Below are 22,399 nucleotides of genomic sequence, written 5' to 3'. Positions count from 1 at the left end.
CCACTAGGAATCACGTACCGTGGAACCTCGATTTATGGACTTAATTGGTTCTTCAACATGGTTCGTAAATCGAAAAGTTTGTATCGAGAAAGAAAAATTGTTTTTTATATATATATATATATATATATATATATATATATATATATATATTAAGGCTGAAACGACGCGTCGACGTAGTCGACGTCATCGGTTACGTAAATACGTCGACGTCATTTTTGTGCGTCGGCGCGTCGCATATTTACGTCACACCACTGTCATGGCGGAGCGCAGAGCAAACGATGCGAGCGAGGGGAAAAAAACACGCCAAAAGTCGTCAAAAGTGTGGGAGTATTTTAATAAACGGCCTAATAATGTTGTTTTATGCACACTGTGTCGAGCGGAAATGGCGTATCACAGCAGCACAACGGCTATGAACGAGCATCTAAAAAGAAAACATCTGACAGCGTTCTTCCCATCACCATCAACGAGTCAATCATCCGCGTGAGTATACGTTGTCATCATTACAAAAAAACATGAATGTGTCATTTGTATCTGCGTTGTAAATTCATAAACTAAAGCACCGTTTCGCTCTGAGAGGCGCGTTTGGCGTGCCTGTTCAGTGTTTACAAAGACGCGCTCCTCTTTAACGCTAACGTTAATAAGTTGTACAAATACCTTTTACAACATTAACAGTTACATATACTATCTTTAACGCTAACGTTAATAAGTTGTGCAAATACCTTTTACAACATTAACAGTTACATATACTATCTTTAACGCTAACGTTAATAAGTTGTGCAAATACCTTTTACAACATTAACAGTTACATATACTATGTACAAACGAACAATTAACTTCACTTTAATCATACTATCATTGTTGTGTTATTAAACCAATTTAACAAGATAATGTGTGTAGTTTAATTAACCTTTTGTATTAAAGTAAGCTGTATTTGGGTATATTTAAAATGAAAATTAATTGTTGTCTCTTATGTTGCAGCAAACGACAAAGCAGTGTCCAGGATTTTTTTCCAAAGAGGCATGGGACTGAATGCACACCCCAAGTGGCCGCTGACCTGACTGATGGTGTCCTGGAAATTATGGTCATAGACATGAGGCCATTAAATATGGTAGAAGGGGAAGGGTTTCAAAAAATGATCAAACGGTTTCACTCTGGCTACACACTACCATCAAGAACCCACTTCACTAAGCTTATGGAGCAAAAATACACAAAGAAAATGAATGAAGTCAAAGCAATCCTGAAAAATGTGAAAGGAAAACTGACACTCACAACTGATGCATGGACAAGTATGGCCACTGAAGCTTACCTTGGTGTCACCATTCACTTTGTTAATGATGAGTGGGAGCTTACCTCAATTAACTTGACAACAATGCCCCTCAATGAAAAGCACACTGCAGAAAACATTGCCTCTTGGATTGAGGATGTTGTCAATAAGTTTGAAATAAACATAAAACTAGTACAAGTCATTGTACATGACAATGCTGCAAATGTTGTTGCAGCTTTAAGAGTTCTTGAGGAAAGACATGGTGTTTCATCCCTCAGATGTGTTGGCCATACTCTACAGCTTGTAGTTAACCATGCTCTAAAGGACAACCACATCAGCAGAGCTTTAGGAGCAGCAAGAAGTTTGGTCGAGCACTTCAGAAAAAGTGAGCTATCCAGTACAAAACTAAAGGTTAAGCAAAAACAAATGGGTTCTCCAGACCACAGCCTCATACAAGATGTGTCTGTGAGATGGAACAGTTCCTTTTACATGATTAGTCGCCTGCTTGAGCAGAGGTGGCCAATAACAGCAACTCTGTCAGATCCGGAGGTCACTCAAAGAGGGAAGCATTTTCTGGATCTTAAGGCTGACCAGTGGAGCTTGCTTGAAGAACTTGAACAAGTTCTGAAACCTTTTGAATGTGCAACTGTGTACCTGAGTGGAGAATCTTATGTAACAGTTTCCGCTGTCCCTCTGCTGGTCAAAGGGCTTCGGAAGGCTACACAAACTGCTTTTGAAAATGCATCAATCAAGTGTTTCCAGGTCACTGCTGCACGTGAGATAACATCCAGGTGGGAAGCCGAGACCACATTCAAAGATGATGGACCAAATGTGTGCATATTAGCAGCTGCACTTGACCCACGATTCAGGAAGCTGAAATTCCTGACTGCAGATGAGTGTTTAAAAGTTCAATACAAGCTGCATGCAATAGTTCTGGAGGAGAAAAGAAGGGGAAAGGAGACACACGCTCAACAGGGCACAGCAATGCAAGTGGAAAGACCAGATGCTGACAGGCGGCCTGTATCTTTACTAGACACACTTCTTGGCTCAGATTCAGATGAACTCAGCAACAATGAGGAAGACAACAATGACAGTAATGATGCTGAAATGGTCAGAAACGAGTTAGTGTCTTATTTTGGAGAATCCCCCATTTCCAAGGATGAAAACCCATTAAAATGGTGGAAAGAACATCAGGCAAGGTTTCCAAATCTGGCAATGCTGGCTCGGTCTTACCTCTCAGTTCCAGCCACATCGACCCCTTCTGAGCGCCTATTTTCAGCTGCTGGGAATATTGTAAACAAGAAAAGAACCAGCCTCACCCCAGAGCATGTAGACATGCTAAACTTTCTTCATTACAACTGTTAGTCACTCACTGGAATGAGTAGAATTGGTTATAGTGTACTGTGTTGGACTGGATGTTTATTTTGCACATTTTAAAAGCAATACTTAATGTTTACAGTGCTCCAGAATATTTAGATTGGCACAAATGTTTACAGTGTTACAGAATGTTTTGCCATGTTTTCAATGTTGACTGAGTGGCCATACTTTTTTTTTTGGAAATAAAAGCCATGCCTTTTGAAAAAACTGGCCTAAATTTTTTTTTTTCATCTTAATTTTAAATAAAAAAAATAATCGGTAAAAGGAAAAATAATCTATAGATTAATCGAAAAAATAATCTATAGATTAACCGATTAATCGAAAAAATAATCTATAGATTAATCGATAGAAAAATAATCGTTAGCTGCAGCCCTAATATATGTATATATATATATATATATATATATAATGTATATGTGTATATATATATATATAATGTATCCACTCTACTTCTACTTTAAAGGTGAACTGCACTTCTTTTGGAATTTTGCCCATCATTCACAATCCTTATACAAGGCAAGAATACATGTTTTTCTTTTTTTTATGCATTCTAATTTGTAAAATACGACAAGTAACAATGCAGTTAAGGGAAGTACAATATTGCACCCATAAAGCCCTCGACAACATTCAAAAAGCGCCAACAACACTCCATTTACATGTCGTGACCTGTATACTAACCAAGTATTAGCGATATAGTTATTATAAGCACAGATGCTGAGGAACTACTTTTAGTGGCGCCGTTTTTACAGAGCGCTAACTAGCTTATGCTGCTATATTAACATATTGACCTGACGAGCTTCTGCATCGCCTCTGAGTTGGTGAAAGTTGATTCAAGATGATAAATCATGCTTCTCGCCTGGATAGTAGAAGGTTGTGGCCATAAACCGAGAAGTTGGTCAACTTTGACATCCAACTTAGACCCAAAGATTAGTTTTTTTTAACTTCCTGGAGGATTGTGATTAATTCTTCATCCAAACAGGAAGACAAAAACATCCAAGTGAGAACAGACATTGTACAGTGCGTGATTGTTTTATTATGTACATAGTTTGTATAGCTTGTTTAGCATTTAGCAATACTGCTACATGATACTTAGTGTTTCACTAAAGTTGGATCTGTTAAGCCCAAAGCATTTAAAACTTGTAGTTTGTCTTCCTTATAGTCAGACTCAAAAAAAGTTTCTTGGGATCATCATTTGTCCCCAAGTAGTCTTTGTTGTGTCTCATGAAGTCTGCCATGAGTAGTAGTTTTATTGTTGTTGTTGCTAAAGTAAATAGTGAATGTAAATACATCGCCATATGTTGAAAATGAGCAAAATACGTAAAATATACATGTAATTATAAATGTGCCTGTTGCAGGGTTTCCACAGGTCATTAAAAAGCATTAAAATGATTTTGCAAAAATTAAGGCTATAAATGGCATTATAAAGCATTAAATATGATGTCCAGAGGCATTCAAAACAGGGCAGCACGGTGGAAGAGAGGGGTTAGTGCATCTGCCTCACAATACGAAGGTCCTGAGTAGTCGTGAGTTCAATCCCGGCCTCGGGATCTTTCTGTGTGGAGTTTGCATGTTCTCCCCGTGACTGCGTGGGTTCCCTCCGGGTACTCCGGCTTCCTCCCACCTCCAAAAACATGCACCTGAGGATAGGTTCACTGGCAACACTAAATTGGCCCTAGTGTGTGAATGTGAGTGTGAATGTTGTCTGTCTATCTGTGTTGGCCCTGCGATGAGGTGTCGACGTGTCCAGGGTGTACCCCGCCTTCCGCCCGATTGTAGCTGAGATAGGCTCCAGCGCCCCCTGTGTCCAGAGGCATTCAAAACATTTCAAACATTTGCAATTTGCAACAAACAAGACAACAAAACAAACCAACCGACCCAGCTTTGGCACTTCAATGTATTGAATTTGAGAAACTATTTTGTTTTGATCTTTGTCTCACATTCCAATTCCAATAGTACAAAATACTGCAGTAATGAAAAATATATTTATGGAGTCCGAGAAGTTTACTTGCATTGTTATTATCATATATTAATTACATTAATGCCTAAACATACAACATAAGGTGGCAAAAAACATTTTAATAATGAATAAAGCAAAATACGTCCTGGGCCAAAAATCACTTCACATTCTCTACTGCTCGCTAGTGTTACCATATCTGAGTTATTGTGTAGAAATATGGGGAAATAACTACAAATGTGCGCTACATTCGCTAACCGTGTTACAAAAAAGATCAGTTACAATAATACATAATGTTGGATATAGAGAACATATTTTATTTATTGAGTCAAAAATATTAAAGTTCGGTGATTTGGTAAAATTGCAAACAGCTAAAATGATTTACAAAGCAAACTATAACCTGCTACCAAAGAATGTACAACAATTCTTCTCAACAGAAGAGGAGAAATATAACCTTAGAGGAAAATCTAATTTAAAACATTTATATGCACGTACAACACTTAGAACCTTTAGCATATCAGTATGTGGAATTAAATTATGGAATGGATTAAGTCAAGAAGTTAAACATTGTACTGATATGATCCAGTTTAAGAGGTTGTTCAAAATATTAGTGCTTACAAAGAAGAAGAATTATGAGAAATACTTTCAACCTTATTGAAAATAAGATATTCTTCATCTCAGTATGTTAATAATGACTGAATTAATTAATTACATATTACAAAACTGTTGTGTATACTAATTCACAGATGTTATTTTATTATATAAAAAGGTCAGTAAATGATTCTATATATTTGTGAACGCTCTGAAGTGGGAAAGGGGTAGGATTAAATAAGCTTTGCTTCTTCCTACTCCTTTTCGGAGATGATGTAAAGTGAAGTGATATGAAATTGTGTGATGTATTATACTGTACGTGTGTTCATGTTCGAAATAAACTAAAGAAAGAAGGAAAATAAAGAAATTTGGCCACAGTTAATGTAAACCTTTCAACTATTCAGAATTATCATTGTCAAATGCTAGAATTGTGTCCGTACAGACAATTGTATGCTTTTGACTATATTTAATAATCATCTGCAGTAGAACATGGGCATTAAATGTGTTTTAAGTTGCATTCACACACTGATGGTGGGAGCTGCCATGCAAGGCGCTAACCACGACCCATCAGGAGCAAGGGTGAAGTGTCTTGCTCAAGGACACAACGGACGTGACTCGGTCGGTACACTGCAAAAACTGAAATCTAAGTAAGATTAAATATCTCAAATAAGGGTGATATTTGCTTATTTTCTGTCTGATAAGATAATTATTCTCACTAAGCAGATTTTATGTTAGTGTTTTACTTGTTTTGGTCCTAAATTATCTCAGTAAGATATTACAGCTTGTTGCTGAGATTTTATGACATATAATGACTATGACGAGCTCCAGAGGAACCCTGCACTGCAAAAACTGAAATCTAAGTAAGATTAAATATCTCAAATAGGGTGATAGTTGCTTATTTTCTGTCTGATAAGATAATTCTTCTCACTAAGCAGATTTTATGTTAGTGTTTTACTTGTTTTAAGGGTTTTGGTCCTAAATTATCTCAGTAGGATATTACAGCTTGTAGCTGAGATTTGATGACCTATATTGAGTAAAACATGCTTGAAACTAGAATATCTACTGATGCAAAGCTGTGTCATCAACACTCACAAGTATAAAACTACTTTTTTAAAGTACCGTATTTTTCAGAGTATAAGTCGCACCGGAGTATAAGTCGCACCTGCCAAAAATGCATAATAAAGAAGGAAAAAAACATATACAAGTCGCACTGGAGCCCGGCCAAACTATGAAAAAAACTGTGACTTATAGTCCGAAAAATACGGTAATAATTTCTTACTTCAAGCATGAAAAAAAAAATATATATATGAGAATATACTTATTTTAAGGTATTTTTGGGTTCATTGAAGTTAGCTAATTTTACTTGTTTTGGAAAGTCTTGACAAGCCAAATTTTCTTGTTCTATTGGCAGATCATTTTGCTTAGTTCAAATAAAATACCCCTCATTTTTGTATTTTTTTTTCTTGTTTTTGAACACTGACTTTTTGCAGTGTAGAAGGTGGGGATCGAACCAGGATCCCTCAGGTTGCTGGCACGGCCACTCCCCCAACCGCGCCACGCCGCTGTATACCTACAAAGTTAGCTAAAAAAAAGGAAAAAGCTAAGCATGTTAACGTTAGCATGCTAACAGGTGTCATTCGTCAAGTGACAAAATACTTGACATAACGGGAAAAATCTAGCATGCTAATATTAAAATGCTAATATTAGCACTTTGGACACCCCTGGACTAGATCATGTTAGTGTAACCTTGTATTCGTCATCCAGTGACCGGAAGTTTTTCACACGGTTTTTTGTTCCAAATCCCATCATCACCTGTGTCTATTTTGGAACGGCGAAGAAGCTTCTGTCATTCATGCGAGGGACTTTTGTCGTCAACATCCCAGAACAAGCTAGTCGGGTTACTTCTAGACCTCCACCCCAGATCACATCTCACTCCTACCCACTTCTCCAAAGTGGGCTGGCTCAGAGTGGAGGACAGAGTAAAACAACTTGCACTGAGCCTAGTCTATAAAATTCGCTACACCTCCCTGATACCGAAGTACATGTCAAACTACTTCCAGAACGTAAATGACACAACACCAGGGGGAGCTCCACAAACCACGTTAAACCCAGATTCTGATCTAACAAAGGTCTTAACTTATTCTCCTTATATGCCACATCAATGTGGAATGCACTCCCAACAGGTGTAAAAGAAAGTGCATCTCTATCCTCCTTCAAAACCGCTCTAAAAGAACACCTCCAGGCAACTTCAACCCTAAACTAACACCCTCCCCCCACCACATCCCACCTCCCCGGATTGTAAATAATCAAATGTATACACTTGTTCTTATGCTTTCTGAGCTCACTATGTTCACTGCTCGCTGTACATATCCTACCAAGTCAGACCTACTCTGTTTCAATGTCCAATTCACTGATGATGCAATAGTTGATGACTGAAGTGCTGATATCAACCAAACCTAACCCCCCTGTCCGACCCGCCCCGGCCCCGCTCCACATCCCACTCCCCCGGATTGTAAATAATGTAAATAATTCAATGTATATACTCTGATGATTAACTTGTGTGATGACTGTATTATGCTGATAGTACCGTATTTTTCGGAGTATAAGTCGCACTGGCCAAAAATGCATAATAAAGAAGGAAAAAAACATATATAAGTCGCACTGGAGTATAAGTCACATTTTTTGGGGAAATGTATTTGATAAAAGCCAACACCAAGAATAGACATTTGAAAGGCAATTTAAAATAAATAAAGAATAGTGAGCAACAGGCTGAATAAGTGTACGTTATATGAGGCATAAATAACCAACTGAGAACGTGCCTGGTATGTTAACGTAACATATTAGGGTAAGAGTCATTCAAATAACTATAACATATAGAACATACTATACGTTTACCAAACAATCTGTCACTCCTAATCGCTAAATCCCATGAAATCTTATATGTCTAGTCTCTTACGTGAATGAGCTAAATAATATTTGATATTTTACGGTAATGTGTTAACAATTTCACACACAAGTCGTTCCTGAGTATAAGTCGCACCCCCGGCCAAACTATGAAAAAAACTGCGACTTATAGTCCGAAAAATACGGTATATATTTGTACCATGAATTGATTAACGTGGACCCCGACTTAAACAAGTTGAATAACTTATTCGGGTGTTACCATTTACAAACCCTGTTTCCATATGAGTTGGGAAATTGTGTTAGATGTAAATATAAACGGAATACAATGATTTGCAAATCCTTTTCAACCCATATTCAATTGAATGCACTACAAAGACAAGATATTTGATGTTCAAACTCAAACTTTTTTTTTTTTTTCAAATAATTAACTTAGAATTTCATGGCTGCAACACGTGCCAAAGTAGTTGGGAAAGGGCATGTTCACCACTGTGTTACATGGCCTTTCCTTTTAACAACACTCAGTAAACGTTTGGGAACTGAGGAGACACTTTTCCATTCTTGCTTGATGTACAGCTTAAGTTGTTCAACAGTCCGGGAGTCTCCGTTGTGGTATTTTAGGCTTCATAATGCGCCACACATTTTCAATAGGAGACAGATCTGGACTACAGGCAGGCCAGTCTAGTACCCGCACTCTTTTACTATGAAGCCACGTTGATGTAACACGTGGCTTGGCATTGTCTTGCTGAAATAAGCAGGGGCGTCCATGGTAACGTTGCTTGGATGGCAACATATGTTGCTCCAAAACCTGTATGTACCTTTCAGCATTAATGGCGCCTTCACAGATGTGTAAGTTACCCATGTCTTGGGCACTAATACACCCCCATACCATCACAGATGCTGGCTTTTCAACTTTGCGCCTATAACAATCCGGATGGTTCTTTTCCTCTTTGGTCCGGAGGACACGACGTCCACAGTTTCCAAAAACAATTTGAAATGTGGACTCGTCAGACCACAGAACACTTTTCCACTTTGTATCAGTCCATCTTAGATGAGCTCAGGCCCAGCGAAGCCGACGGCGTTTCTGGGTGTTGTTGATAAACGGTTTTTGCCATGCATAAGAGAGTTTTAACTTGCGACCAACTGTAGTTACTGACAGTCGGTTTCTGAAATGTTCCTGAGCCCATGTGGTGATATCCTTTACACACTGATGTCGCTTGTTGATGCAGTACAGCCTGAGGGATCGAAGGTCACGGGCTTAGCTGCTTACGTGCAGTGATTTCTCCAGATTCTCTGAGCCCTTTGATGATATTACAGACCGTAGATGGTGTAATCCCTAAATTCCTTGCAATAGCTGGTTGAGAAAGGTTTTTCTTAAACTGTTCAACAATTTGTCACACATTTGTTGACAAAGTGGTGACCCTCGCCCCATCCTTGTTTGTGAATGACTGAGCATTTCATGGAATCTACATTCATACCCAATCATGGCACCCACCTGTTCCCAATTTGCCTGTTCACCTGTGGGATGTTCCAAATAAGTGTTTGATGAGCATTCCTCAACTTTATCAGTATTTATTGCCACCTTTCCCAACTTCTTTGTCACGTGTTGCTGGCATCAAATTCTAAAGTTAATGATTATTTGCAAAAAAAAATGTTTATCAGTTTGAACATCAAATATGTTGTCTTTGTAGCATATTCAACTGAATATGGGTTGGAAATGATTTGCAAATCATTGTATTCCGTTTATATTTACATCTAACACAATTTCCCAACTCATATGGAAACAGGGTTTGTAGTAGTCAATTGTAGGGAATATGTACTGTACTGTGCAATCTACTAATAAATGTTTCAATCAATCAAAAAAAGTCTCCCGGGACGTCAACGCCTCGCCAGCGTCTCAGTGGGAGGTGCGCGGGAGGGTGTTAGCCAGCCGCGACCCACATTTGCGGGGCGTTACGTGGCGACGGAGCCATTGGACGACGGCGGCCACATGTCATCTGCGAGGCCGGCGGTGGTGCATTACATAAGCGCGTCACATGGCGCGGACACAGGAATGCTATGTAAGCAGGCGGCGGGTAAGATGAGCGCACATGGAGTGTTTACACACGGAAAGTAGGGCAGCGTGGAGTGTTTCGTAATAGCACAACACACACATGGCCGAGTCAGTGAGACGTGTGTGGGGGTAATAAAGGGCTAACCCGGTTAGCTCGTCCACATGATGGCCTCACATGGACACAAATAGTCCATGAAACACGATCTCCTCACACTCATTAATATTAACCACTTTCCATTCACTGCTGGCATGCAGCGTTCCATTGGAAACAATAGACATGCAAATGATCTGTTCTAGGGTCAAACTGTGGCCATCCTGCATTAACACACATACATCAAAACATCACACACACTTTGTGACACCAATGATGTCTTTTTTCCCCCCAGTTTTGTTTATAAGTAAACAAAATTTGGTTTTCTACACCAAAATTTATCTATTTATTATTATTATTATTATTCTCCAGATTTTGGCGCGCTCTACCTTCCACATTTTCATCCCATTCAAACTGCTCCAACTTCAAACTGTTCAGCCTATTCTGGCTTTCCCTTGACTAATTCCAAAAATTCCCAGAATTCCCTGTTTTCCGGAACATTTTTCCCATATAAAATTAATTGTCCATTTTTCAACATTTCGCCATTTCCACATTTTTCTACCTATTCAAACCATTCCACCTTCAACACCTTCCACCATCCTGGAAATTCAAACTACCCTTTTTCCAAGTTAAAAAAAAAAACTCAAGGATTTTCCGGAATTCCTGATTTTCCAAAGCTCTATTTTCACCCTTTTTATTGGGGACTACTCCTCCCACATTTTTCAACACATTTCAACCGTTCCACCGTCAAATCATTCATCTTAAACAGGAAAAAAAAACTAAGTTGTTTTTTTAACTGGAAACATTCCCACATTTTTCATCTGATTCAGGAATCGCAGGCTTTCCCTTGACTAATTCCAGAAATTCCCAGAATTCCCTGTTTTCCGGAACATTTTTCCCATATAAAATTAATTGTCCATTTTTCAACATTTCACCATTTCCACATTTTTCAACCTGTTCAAACCATTCCGCCTTCAACACCTTCCACCATCCTGGAAATTCAAATTACCCTTTTTCCAAGTTCAAAAAAATTCCAGGATTTTCCAGAATTCCTGGTTTTTCAAAGCCCTATTTACACCTTTTTTTTCTAGGGACTACTTCTCCCACATTTTTCAACACATTTCAACCGTTCCACCGTCAAATAATTTCTCTTAATCAGGACAAAAAAAACGAAGTTGTTTTTTTAACTGGAAACATTCCCACATTTTTCATCTGATTCAAACTGTTCCAACTTCCATCCCATCCATTTTCTACCGCTTATTCCCTTCGGGGTCACGGGGGGCACTGGAGCCTATCTCAGCTACAATCGGGCGGAAGGCGGGGTACACCCTGGACAAGTCGCCACCTCATCACAGGGCCAACACAGATAGACAGACAACATTCACACTCACATTCACACACTAGGGCCAATTTAGTGTTGCCAATCAACCTATCCCCAGGTGCATGTCTTTGGAGGTGGGAGGAAGCCGGAGTACCCGGAGGGAACCCACGCAGTCACGGGGAGAACATGCAAACTCCACACAGAAAGATCCCGAGGCCGGGATTGAACTCAGGACTACTCAGGACCTTCGTATTGTGAGGCAGACGCACTAACCCTTTTTCCACCGTGTTCCAACTTCAAAAAAAAAATTTTTTTGGACTGGAAAAATTCCCGGTTTTCCCCATATTCCAGGAATTCCGTAATACCATTTCTCAATTCAACATGTTACTACAACATTTCTTGACCGATTTGAAAAATTCCAACACCAACCATTTCAACTCATTCAGACCATTCAAGTTTTTTTTTTACCATTTTCCCAAAAAAATCCAGCTTTTCCCAAAATTCCCAAATTTTGGGGAAATTCCCATTGAAATCAATGGGACATTCTTCAAAGTTCCACAACTCCCACATTTTTCATCTGATTTAATCCGTTCCAACTTCAAACTGTTCAGCCTATTCGGGAATTGCAGGCTTTCCCTTGACTAATTCCAAATATTCCCAAAATTCCTGGTTTTCCAGAACATTTTTCCCATTTAAAATAAATTGGACATTTTTCAATCTTTCACCATTTCCACATTATTCAACCTGTTCATACCATTTCACCTTCAACACCTTCCACCATCCTGGAAATTCAAACTACCCTTTTTCCAGGTTCAAGAAAATTCCAGGATTTTCCAGAATTCCTAGTTTTTTAAAGCCCTATTTACACAGTTTTTTCTGGCGACTACTCCTCCCACATTTTCAACACATTTCAACCGTTCCACCGTCAAATCATTCCTCTTAATCAGGACAAAAAAACTAAGTTGTTTTTTGAACTGGAACAATTCCCACATTTTCATCTGATTCAAACTGTTCCAACTTCTAAAACATTTTTTTTTAACTGGAAAAATTCCCGGTTTTCCCGAAATTCCAGGAATTCCGTAATACCATTTCTCAATTCAACATGTTACTACTTCAACACTTCTTGACCGATTTGAAAAATTCTAACACTAACCATTTCAACACATTCAGACCATTCAAGTTTTTTACCATTTTCCCCAAAAAATCCCGCTTTTCCCAAAATTTCGAAATTTTTGGGAAATTCCCATTGAAATCAATGGGACATTCTTCAAAGATCCACAACTCCCACATTCAACCCCTGATTCAAACCGTTCCAACTTCAAACTGTTCAGCCTATTCGGGAATCGCAGGCTTTCCCTTGACTAATTCCAAATATTCCCAGAATTCCCAGTTTTCCAGGACATTTTTCCCATTTAAAATAAATTGGCCATTTTTCAATCTTTCACCATTTCCACATTATTCAATCTGTTCATACCATTTCACCTTCAACACATTCCACCATCCTGGAAATTCAAACTACCCTTTTTCCAAGTTCAAAACAATTCCAGGATTTTCCTGAATTCCTGGTTTTTCAAAGCCCTATCTTCACCCTTTTTTCTGGCGACTACTCCTCCCAAAGTTGTGGACTCATTTCAACCGTTCCACCGTCAAATCATTCCTCTTAATAAGGATAAAAAACCAAAGTTGTTTAACTGGAAAAATTCCCACATTTTTCATCTGATTTCAAACTGTTCCAACTTCAAAAACATTTTTTTAACTGGAAAAATTCCCGGTTTTCCCGAAATTCCAGGAATTCTGTAATGCCATTTTTCAATTCAACATGTTACTCAACATTTCTCGACCGATTTCAAAAATTCCAACACCAACCATTTCAACTCATTCAGACCATTCAAGCTTTTTAACGTTTTCCAAAAAATTCCCGCTTTTCCCGAAATTCCCAAATTTTGGGGAAATTCCCATTGAAATCATTCTTCAAAGTTCCACAACTCCCAATTTTTTCATCTTATTCAAACTGTTCCAACTTCAAAATAAAACAATGTTTGAACTGGAAAAATTCCCGGTTTTCTTAAAATTCCAGGAATTCCGTAATACCATTTCTCAATTCAACATGTTACTACTTCAACATTTCTCAACCGATTTGAAAAATTCCAACACCAACCATTTCAACTCGTTCAGACCATTCAAGTTTTTTACCATTTTCCCCCAAAAATCCCGCTTTTCCCAAAATTCACAAATTTTTGGGAAATTCCCATTGAAATCAATGGGACATTCTTCAAAGTTCCACAACTCCCACATTTTTCATCTGATTCAATCCGTTCCAACTTCAAACTGTTCAGCCTATTCAGGAATCGCAGGCTTTCCCTTGACTAATTCCAAATATTCCCAGAATTCCCGGTTTTCTAGGACATTAATATTATGTCAGAGCCACTCGACATCCATTGCATTCGGTCTCCCCTAGAGGGGGGGTGTTACCCACATATGCGGTCCTCTCCAAGGTTTCTCATAGTCATTCACATCCACGTCCCACTGGGGTGAGTTTTTCCTTGCCCTTATGTGGGCTCTGTACCGAGGATGTTGTTGTGGCTTGTGCAGCCCTTTGAGACACTTGTGTTTTAGGGCTATATAAATAAACATTGATTGATTGATGACATTTTTCCTATTTAAAATAAATTGGCCATTTTTCAATCTTTCACCATTTTCACATTATTCAACCTGTTCATACCATTTCACCTTCAACACATTCCACCATCCTGGAAATTCAAACTACCCTTTTTCCAAGTTCCAAAAAATTCCTTGATTTTCCAGAATTCCTGGTTTTCCAAAGCTCTATTTTCACCCTTTTTACTGGCGACTACTCCTCCCACATTTTTCAACACATTTCAACCGTTCCACCATCAAATCATTCCACTTAATCAGGACAAAAAAAACAAAGTTTTTTTTTTAACTGGAAAAATTCCCACATTTTTCATCTGGTTCAAACTGTTTGAACTTCAAAAACTTTTTTTAACTGGAAAAATTCCCGGTTTTCCTGAAATTCCAGGAATTTCGTAATGCCATTTCTCAATTCAACATGTTACTACAACATTTCTCGACCGATTTAAAAAAATTCCAACACCAACCACTTCAACTCATTCAGACCATTCAAGCTTTCTAACGTTTTCCAAAAAATTCCCGCTTTTCCCGAAATTCCCAAATTTTGGGGAAATTCCCATTGAAATCATTCTTCAAACTGTTCCAACTTCAAAATAAAACAATGTTTGAAATGGAAAAATTCCCGGTTTTCTTAAAATTCCAGGAATTCCGTTATACCATTTCTCAATTCAACATGTTACTACTTCAACATTTCTCAACCGATTTTAAAAATTCCAACACCAACCAATTCAACTCATTCAGACCATTCAAGTTTTTTTTTACAATTTTCAAAAAAACTACCCGCTTTTCCCAAAATTCCCTATTTTTTGGGGAAATCCCCATTGAAATGAATGGGACATTCTTCAAAGTTCCCCAACGCCCACATTTTTCATCTGATTCAAACTGTTCCAACTTCAAAATGTTCAGCCTGTTTGGGAATTGTGTGCTCTACTCCAGCAATTCTAAAAAAATTCCAGGATTTCAGTTCAACTTCAGCATTGGAGCATTCACACGCAATTCCTTCAGGAATGGCCTCATCTAGTTTACTTTTAATTTCTGCTTTTTCCCAAAATAGGATGCGTTTTTAATAAATAATAATCCATCCATCCATTTTCATATCAAAATTATGAAATAGAAAAAATAATAGAAAATAACAATTGTTTATTTGTTCCTATTTTTATTATTTTTTCCAACATATTTTCCTCCCGATCAATTTATTGCTACACACTCTCTATTCTTTAGCGAAACAAACACAGGAAGTGAACAAACTTTAAATGACAAAATGTAAGCAAAAATGTTGACACATAATTTAACGCATCAGTGATAGGCATGAAGAAGAGCAGGATTAAATCAACTCTGCTTCTTCCTTCTCTTTTTCAGACAAAAGTAACCTTGTGATGTTCCTTAATGTAACTTATTACAAACATGTAACAAACAGTAAAGAAAATACCTAAATTATGTATTACTTTATAATTATTAAGATTCAAAAATAATAATTTTTGAATTATTTGTATTTCACGATAGATAAACTCACCAAGAAAAACGAAATGAGTAGTTTTGTGTGGTGAATAAGTATTGATATTAGTAATTCTCGGTGTCTGGATACAATTTTTTTTACTTCTGATACGATACCGGTTTCGGAGCCGTGAATATTGTCCGATACAGATATTGATTCTATACAATAACAGCACAAACCATACATACTTTTTAGGGATGTAACAATATTAAAATCTCACGTTACGATATTATTGTAGTAATGTCCAAAAAAAAAAGACTTGGTAAAAATGCCACAGTGCAGTGATTCTCAAACTGTGTGGCTGTAAATTGAATGATGCGGACACATTTGTTACTGGATACTTTCTATCCGGAGACCTTGTGTGTGTAAGTATTATGCAACTATAATTATATGATTCAAATGTGCTGTTTTAGACTGCTGTATTGTTCAATGAAGGAAACTTATTACATATGTCTAGCTTGTGTGCTACTGTGTGCTAAGCTGTTGTGTAGCTGCTAGCTCCTAGTAGATTACAGCGTTCCATTGTTGACTAAAATAGAAGACCAACCTTGTGTGCTCATTGGAGGACATTTAGATGTGACAAGCTGATATCGGACCGATATCAATTACGAATGCTATTAATGACTTTTGGTCTGTTAGCGGTGAGGAATGACAGAAACCGTCTGAAGGCCAAGGAGGAGCCGAAGATGTCCATCGCAGAGACGTACGAGATGACGGCCGAGCTGGACGTCATCGTGGAGAAGATCTGCAGGGCCCACAGGGACACATTTCCCTCCCTTTGCCAGCTGGGGAAATACACCACAGTGAGTGGGGAGGTTTTCTAACGTCGGAGAGGAACATTCATCGCCTTGTGTCTCCTCCCTGCAGAACTCCAGCTCGGACCACAGGGTCCAGCTGGACCTTGGCTTGTGGGACAAGTTCAGTGAGCTGGCCACCAAGTGCATCATCAAGGTGGTGGAGTTTGCCAAGCGAGTGCCGGGCTTCACAGGCCTCACCATCGGCGACCAGATCACGCTGCTGCGGGCCGCCTGTCTGGACATGCTGGTGAGCAACATGGTCCTGACCTTTACCTCCACCGGGGGATCTCATCCCTGTCTGGCCAATTCACTGGCACAAGGCCAATTTTACCCCACCGGCACCTGTTTATGACACCTAAAACACGGTTTTGCTCGGGTTAGCACACTGATTCGTGGTAATGAATATTCAAATTAATGCGCAAGTCATAGAAATACAGAGTTAAATGTGTCATTTCCAAAAATGCGCTCACCCTTCTGGTAACAATTCTTGACGGCTGCAACCTGGTACAAAGTAAAAATCAATAAACGATTCCAAATAAGACTAAAATAATCCACCAAGTCATAGGAATGGTAGAAATTTGTATTAAAACATGTAATTTCATGAGTTTACTCGCCCTCTTAAAGGCCTACTGAAACCCACTACTACCGACCACGCAGTCTGATAGTTTATATATCAATGATGAAATCTTAACATTGCAACACATGCCAATACGGCCGGGTTAGCTTACTAAAGTGCAATTTTAAATTTCGCGCGAAATATCCTGCTGAAAACGTCTCGGTATGATGACGTCAGCGCGTGACGTCACGGATTGTAGAGGACATTTTGGGACAGCATGGTGGCCAGCTATTAAGTCGTCTGTTTTCATCGCAAAATTCCACAGTATTCTGGACATCTGTGTTGGTGAATCTTTTGCAATTTGTTCAATAAACAATGGAGACAGCAAAGAAGAAAGCTGTAGGTGGGAAGCGATGTATTGCGGCCGGCTGCAGCAACAACACAAACACAGCCGGTGTTTCATTGTTTACATTCCCGAAAGATGACAGTCAAGCTTTACCATTGGCCTGTGGAGAACTGGGACAACAGAGACTCTTACCAGGAGGATTTTGAGTTGGATGCGCAGACGCGGTACCGTGAGTACGCATGCAGCTGCGGCTTCCAAACAGTTGATCGCTTGCCCGTACGTGCGTGCCGCTATGTGCATGTCACGTACGTAACTTTGGGGAAATATATGTGCTGTATGAACTTTGGGGAGGTGAACGGTGCTGTGGGATTGAGTGTGTTGTGCAGGTGTTTGAGTTGTATTGGCGGGTTATATGGACGGGAGGGCGGAGGTGTTTGTTATGCGGGATTAATTTGTGGCATATTAAATATAAGCCTGGTTGTGTTGTGGCTAATAGAGTATATATATATGTCTTGTGTTTATTTACTGTTTGTCATTCCCAGCTGAATATCAGGTCCCACCCGCCTCTCACAGCATCTTCCCTATCTGAATCGCTCCCACTGCCCTCTAGTCCTTCACTCTCACTTTCCTCATCCACAAATCTTTCATCCTCGCTCAAATTAATGGGGAAATCGTCGCTTTCTCGGTCCGAATCGCTCTCGCTGCTGGTGGCCATGATTGTAAACAATGTGCAGATGTGAGGAGCTCCACAACCTGTGACGTCTCGCTACTCGTCTGCTACTTCCGGGACAGGCAAGGCTTTTTTTTATCAGCGACCAAAAGTTGCAAACTTTATCGTCGATGTTCTCTACTAAATCCTTTCAGCAAAAATATGGCAGTATCGCGAAATGATCAAGTATGACACATAGAATGGACCTGCTATCCCCGTTTAAATAAGAAAATCGCATTTCAGTAGGCCTTTAAACAAGTAATTCAAGACGGATAATAAATAAATAAATAAATAATCAATAATGGCAACAATTCCAAATATGACTGGAAATAGTCCACAAAGTCATATAAATAGCAATAAAAAGGACTAAAATGTGTAATTTCAAGAATTCATAACAGTGGAAAACTTGTGCAAAAAAATAAAATAAAAATCAGAACAATTCCAAATAAGACTGGAAATTATCCACCAAGTCAGAGATATATCAACTAAACAGCAAAATAGGACATATCATTACACAATTGACCTCGCCACACTCACAAGTAATTTATAATTACCATTCCAAGTAAGCTGCGATGAGGTGGCGACTTGTCCAGGGTGTACCCCGCCTTCCGCCCGAATGCAGCTGAGATAGGCTCCAGCATCCCCCGCGACCCCGAAAGGAACAAGCGGTAGAAAGTGGATGGGATGGGTATTCCAAGTAAGACAAAAAAAATTCCACCAAGTCATAGAAATAGAAACCTTGAAAAAAAGAAATATTCACGATTCCAAATAACACAAAAAAAAGATCCACCAGGTCATAGAAATGACTTAAAATGACACGTATAAGAATGTATAGGAATGTATTGTAACAGCAACGACTTTGTGCAAAAGAAATAACTGCAATAACTCCAAATAAGACTGGAATTAATCCACCTGTTATAGAAATAGTAGTAAAAATGTATTAAAATGTGTAATTTCAAGAGTGCACTTGCTCCTCTAACATTTAATTTGTGACAGCAGCAACTTTGTGCAAAAGGAATATTACGATTACAATTAAAACTGGAAATAATCCACCAAGTCATAGAAATGGCAATAAAACCGCAGAATGAAACATGTCTTTACAGGAATGACCTCGCCGCTCTCACAAGTAATTCATTAGAGTGAAAACCTTGTTCTAAAGAAATAGTAACTATTCCAAATAAGACAAAAAAGAATCCACCAAGTCATAGAAATGGCAGAAAATTGTATTAAAACATGTCATTTCATGAGTTTACTCGCCCCTTTTAACAATTCAAGACGGAGGCAAATAAATAATTGCAACAATTTCTGGAAATAGTCCACCAAGTCATATAAATAGCAATAAAAAGGACTAAAATGTGTAATTTCAAGAATGTGCTCGCCCCTCTAACAAGTCATTCATAACAGCGGAAAACTTGTGCAAAACAAAAAGAATCACAACAATTCCAAATAAGATTGGAAATTATCCACCATGTCATAGAAATATCAACTAAACAGCAGAATAGAACATATCAGTACAGGATTGCCCTCGCCACGCTCACAAATAATTCAAAATTACCGTCACAAGTCTGACAAAAAAAATTCCACCAAGTCATAGAAATGGCAGAAAAATTAATTGAAACAAGTCATTTCATGACTGCACTAACGCCTGTAACAAGTAATTTGTGACAGCGACAACCTTGTACAAAATAAATAATCGCAGCTGATTTCAGATAAGGATCAAAACAATCCACCAAGTCATAGAAGTGGCAGTAAAACTGACTAAAATGTATCACTTCACAAATGCGCTTGCCCCTCTTAACAAGTAATTCATGACGGCAGAAACCTTGAACAAAATAAATATTCACGATTCCAAATAAGACGAAAATTAATCCACCAAGTCATAGAAATGGCAGTAAAACAAACTGAAATATGTATACGAATGTATAAGAATGTATTGTGACAGCGACAACTTTGTACAAAAGAAATAACTGCAATAATTCCAAATAAAACTGGAAATAATCCACCTAGATTATAGAAATAGCAGTACAAATTAATTTAGTAATTTCAAGAATGCACTTGCTCCACTAACAAGTAATTTGTGACAGAAGCAAGTTTGTGCAAAATAAATATTACGATTCCAATTAAAACTGGAGATAATCCACCAAGTCATAGAAATGGCAATAAAACAGCAGAATAAAACATGTCATTACATGAATGACCTCGCCGCTCTCACAAGTAATTCATTTGAGTCGCAACCTTTTTTGAAATAGTTACTATTCCAAATAAGACAAAAAATAATCCACCAAGTCATAGAAATGGCACAAAATGTGACTGAAACATGTTATTTCGTAAGTGTGTTCGTCCTTCTAACAAGTAATTTGGGACTGCCACAACTTTGTACAAAAGAAATAATTGCGACGATTCCAAATAAGACTGGAAATAATCCACCAAGTCAGAGAAATAACAGTAGAAAGGACTAAAATGTGTCATTTTAAGAATGCACTCGGCCCTTTAACAAATAATTTGTGACAGTGGCAATCTTAATCCAAAATAAATAATTGATTGATTATATGATTGATTATATTGATAAATGATTCCAAGTAAGACTGGAAATAATCCATAAAGTCATAGAAATAGCGGTAAAACAGCAGAATAAAACATATCAGTACAGGATTGACCTAGTGACTTTCACAAGTAATTCATTAGTGGCAACCTTATTCAAAATGAATAATTACAATTCCAAATAACACTAAAAAGATAATGTAATAAGTCATAGAAATGGTCGAAAATTTTATTGACACGTTATTTCACAAATGCGCTCGCCCGTCTAACAAGTCATTCATGACAGTGACAACCTTGTACAAAAGAAGTATTTGCAACGATTCCAAATAAGACTCGAAATAATCCACCAAGTCAGAGAAATAACAGTAAAAAGGACTAAAATGTGTAGTTTCAAGAATGCACCCGCCCCTCGAACAAGTCATTCATGACGGCGGAAACCTTAAACAAAAGAAACTATTACGATTCCAAATAAGACTGGAAATAATCCACTAAATCAGAGAAATAACAGTAAAAAGGACTAAAATATGTCATTTTAAGAATGCACTCGCCCCTTTAACAAATAATTTGTGACAGTGGCAACCTTGTAAAAAATAAATAATTGATTGATTATATATGATTGATTATATCGATAAATGATTCCAAATAAGACTGGCAATAATCCATAAAGTCATAAAAATAGCGATAAAACAGCAGAATAAAACATATCAGTACAGGATTGACCTCGTCACTCTCACAAGTAATTCATTAGAGTGGCAACCTAGTTCAAAATGAATAATTACAATTCCAAATAACACTAAAATAATAATCTAATAAATCATAGAAATGGTAGAAGATTTTATTGAAGCATGTCATTTCACAAATGCGCTCTCCCCGTCTAACAAGTCATCCATGACAGCGACAACTTTGTACAAAAGAAGTAATTGCAACGATTCCAAATAAAACTGGAAATAATCCACCAAGTCAGATAAATAACAGTAAAAAGGAGCAAAAAGTGTAATTTCAAGAATTCACTCGCCCCTCTAACAAGTCATTCATGTTGGTGGAAACTTTGAACAAAATAAGTTATCACAACAATTCCAAATGAGACTGGAAATAATCCACCAAGTCAGAGAAATAACAATAAAAAGGACTAAAATGTGTCATTTTAAGAATGCACTCGCCCCTTTAACAAATAATTCATGACGGCAGAAATCTTGAACAAAATAAATGATCACAACGATTCCAAACAAGACTGGAAATAATCCACCAAGTCAGAGAAATAACAGTAAAAAGGACTAAAATGTGTCATTTCAAGAATGCACTCGCCCTTCTAACAAGTCGTTCATGACGGCGGAAACTTTGAACAAAATAAGTTATCACGATCCCAAATAAGACTGGAAATAATCCACCAAGTCAGAGAAATGACAGTAAAAAAGACTAAAATGTGTCGTTTCAAGAATGCACTCGCCCCTCTAACAAGTCATTCGGAAACCTTGAACAAAAGAAATTATCCCGATTCAAAATAAAACTGGAAATAATCCATCAAGTCATAGAAATAACAGTAAAAAGGACTAAAATGTGTCATTTCAAGAATGCACTCGCCCCTCTAACAAGTCATTCGGAAACCTTGAACAAAAGAAATTATCCCGATTCAAAATAAGACTGGAAATAATCCACCAAGGCATAGAAATGGCAGTAAAACAAACTGAAACATGTTATTTCACTAATGTACAATATGAATAATCGCAAGAATTCCTAAGAAGACTGGAAAT

General features: G+C 38.0%; 2 protein-coding genes across 4 annotated transcripts in view; both read left to right on the top strand.

Annotated features, from left to right (window-relative positions):
- LOC133603287 (retinoic acid receptor beta-like) overlaps nucleotides 1–22,399 on the top strand; it is a 44,433-nt gene that overhangs the window by 11,532 nt on the left and 10,502 nt on the right. For all 3 annotated transcript variants that reach the window (XM_061956478.1, XM_061956472.2, XM_061956465.2), the window contains exons 4-5: nucleotides 16,339–16,502; nucleotides 16,567–16,743. In XM_061956478.1, coding sequence (XP_061812462.1) covers nucleotides 16,339–16,502; nucleotides 16,567–16,743 — 341 coding nt within the window. The remainder of the gene's footprint in view (nucleotides 1–16,338; nucleotides 16,503–16,566; nucleotides 16,744–22,399) is intronic.
- Nucleotides 5–2,831, top strand: LOC140678754 (E3 SUMO-protein ligase ZBED1-like). The gene is made up of 2 exons (XM_072913041.1): nucleotides 5–480; nucleotides 979–2,831. Exons 1-2 carry the CDS (start codon nucleotides 35–37, stop codon nucleotides 2,627–2,629), a joined length of 2,097 nt encoding a protein of 698 aa, XP_072769142.1. The 5' UTR covers nucleotides 5–34; the 3' UTR covers nucleotides 2,630–2,831.

The sequence above is a fragment of the Nerophis lumbriciformis genome, linkage group LG04 (assembly GCF_033978685.3).
Source record: "Nerophis lumbriciformis linkage group LG04, RoL_Nlum_v2.1, whole genome shotgun sequence".
Taxonomy (NCBI): Eukaryota; Metazoa; Chordata; class Actinopteri; order Syngnathiformes; family Syngnathidae; genus Nerophis; species Nerophis lumbriciformis.
This window is presented reverse-complemented; position numbering and strand designations above follow the sequence as displayed.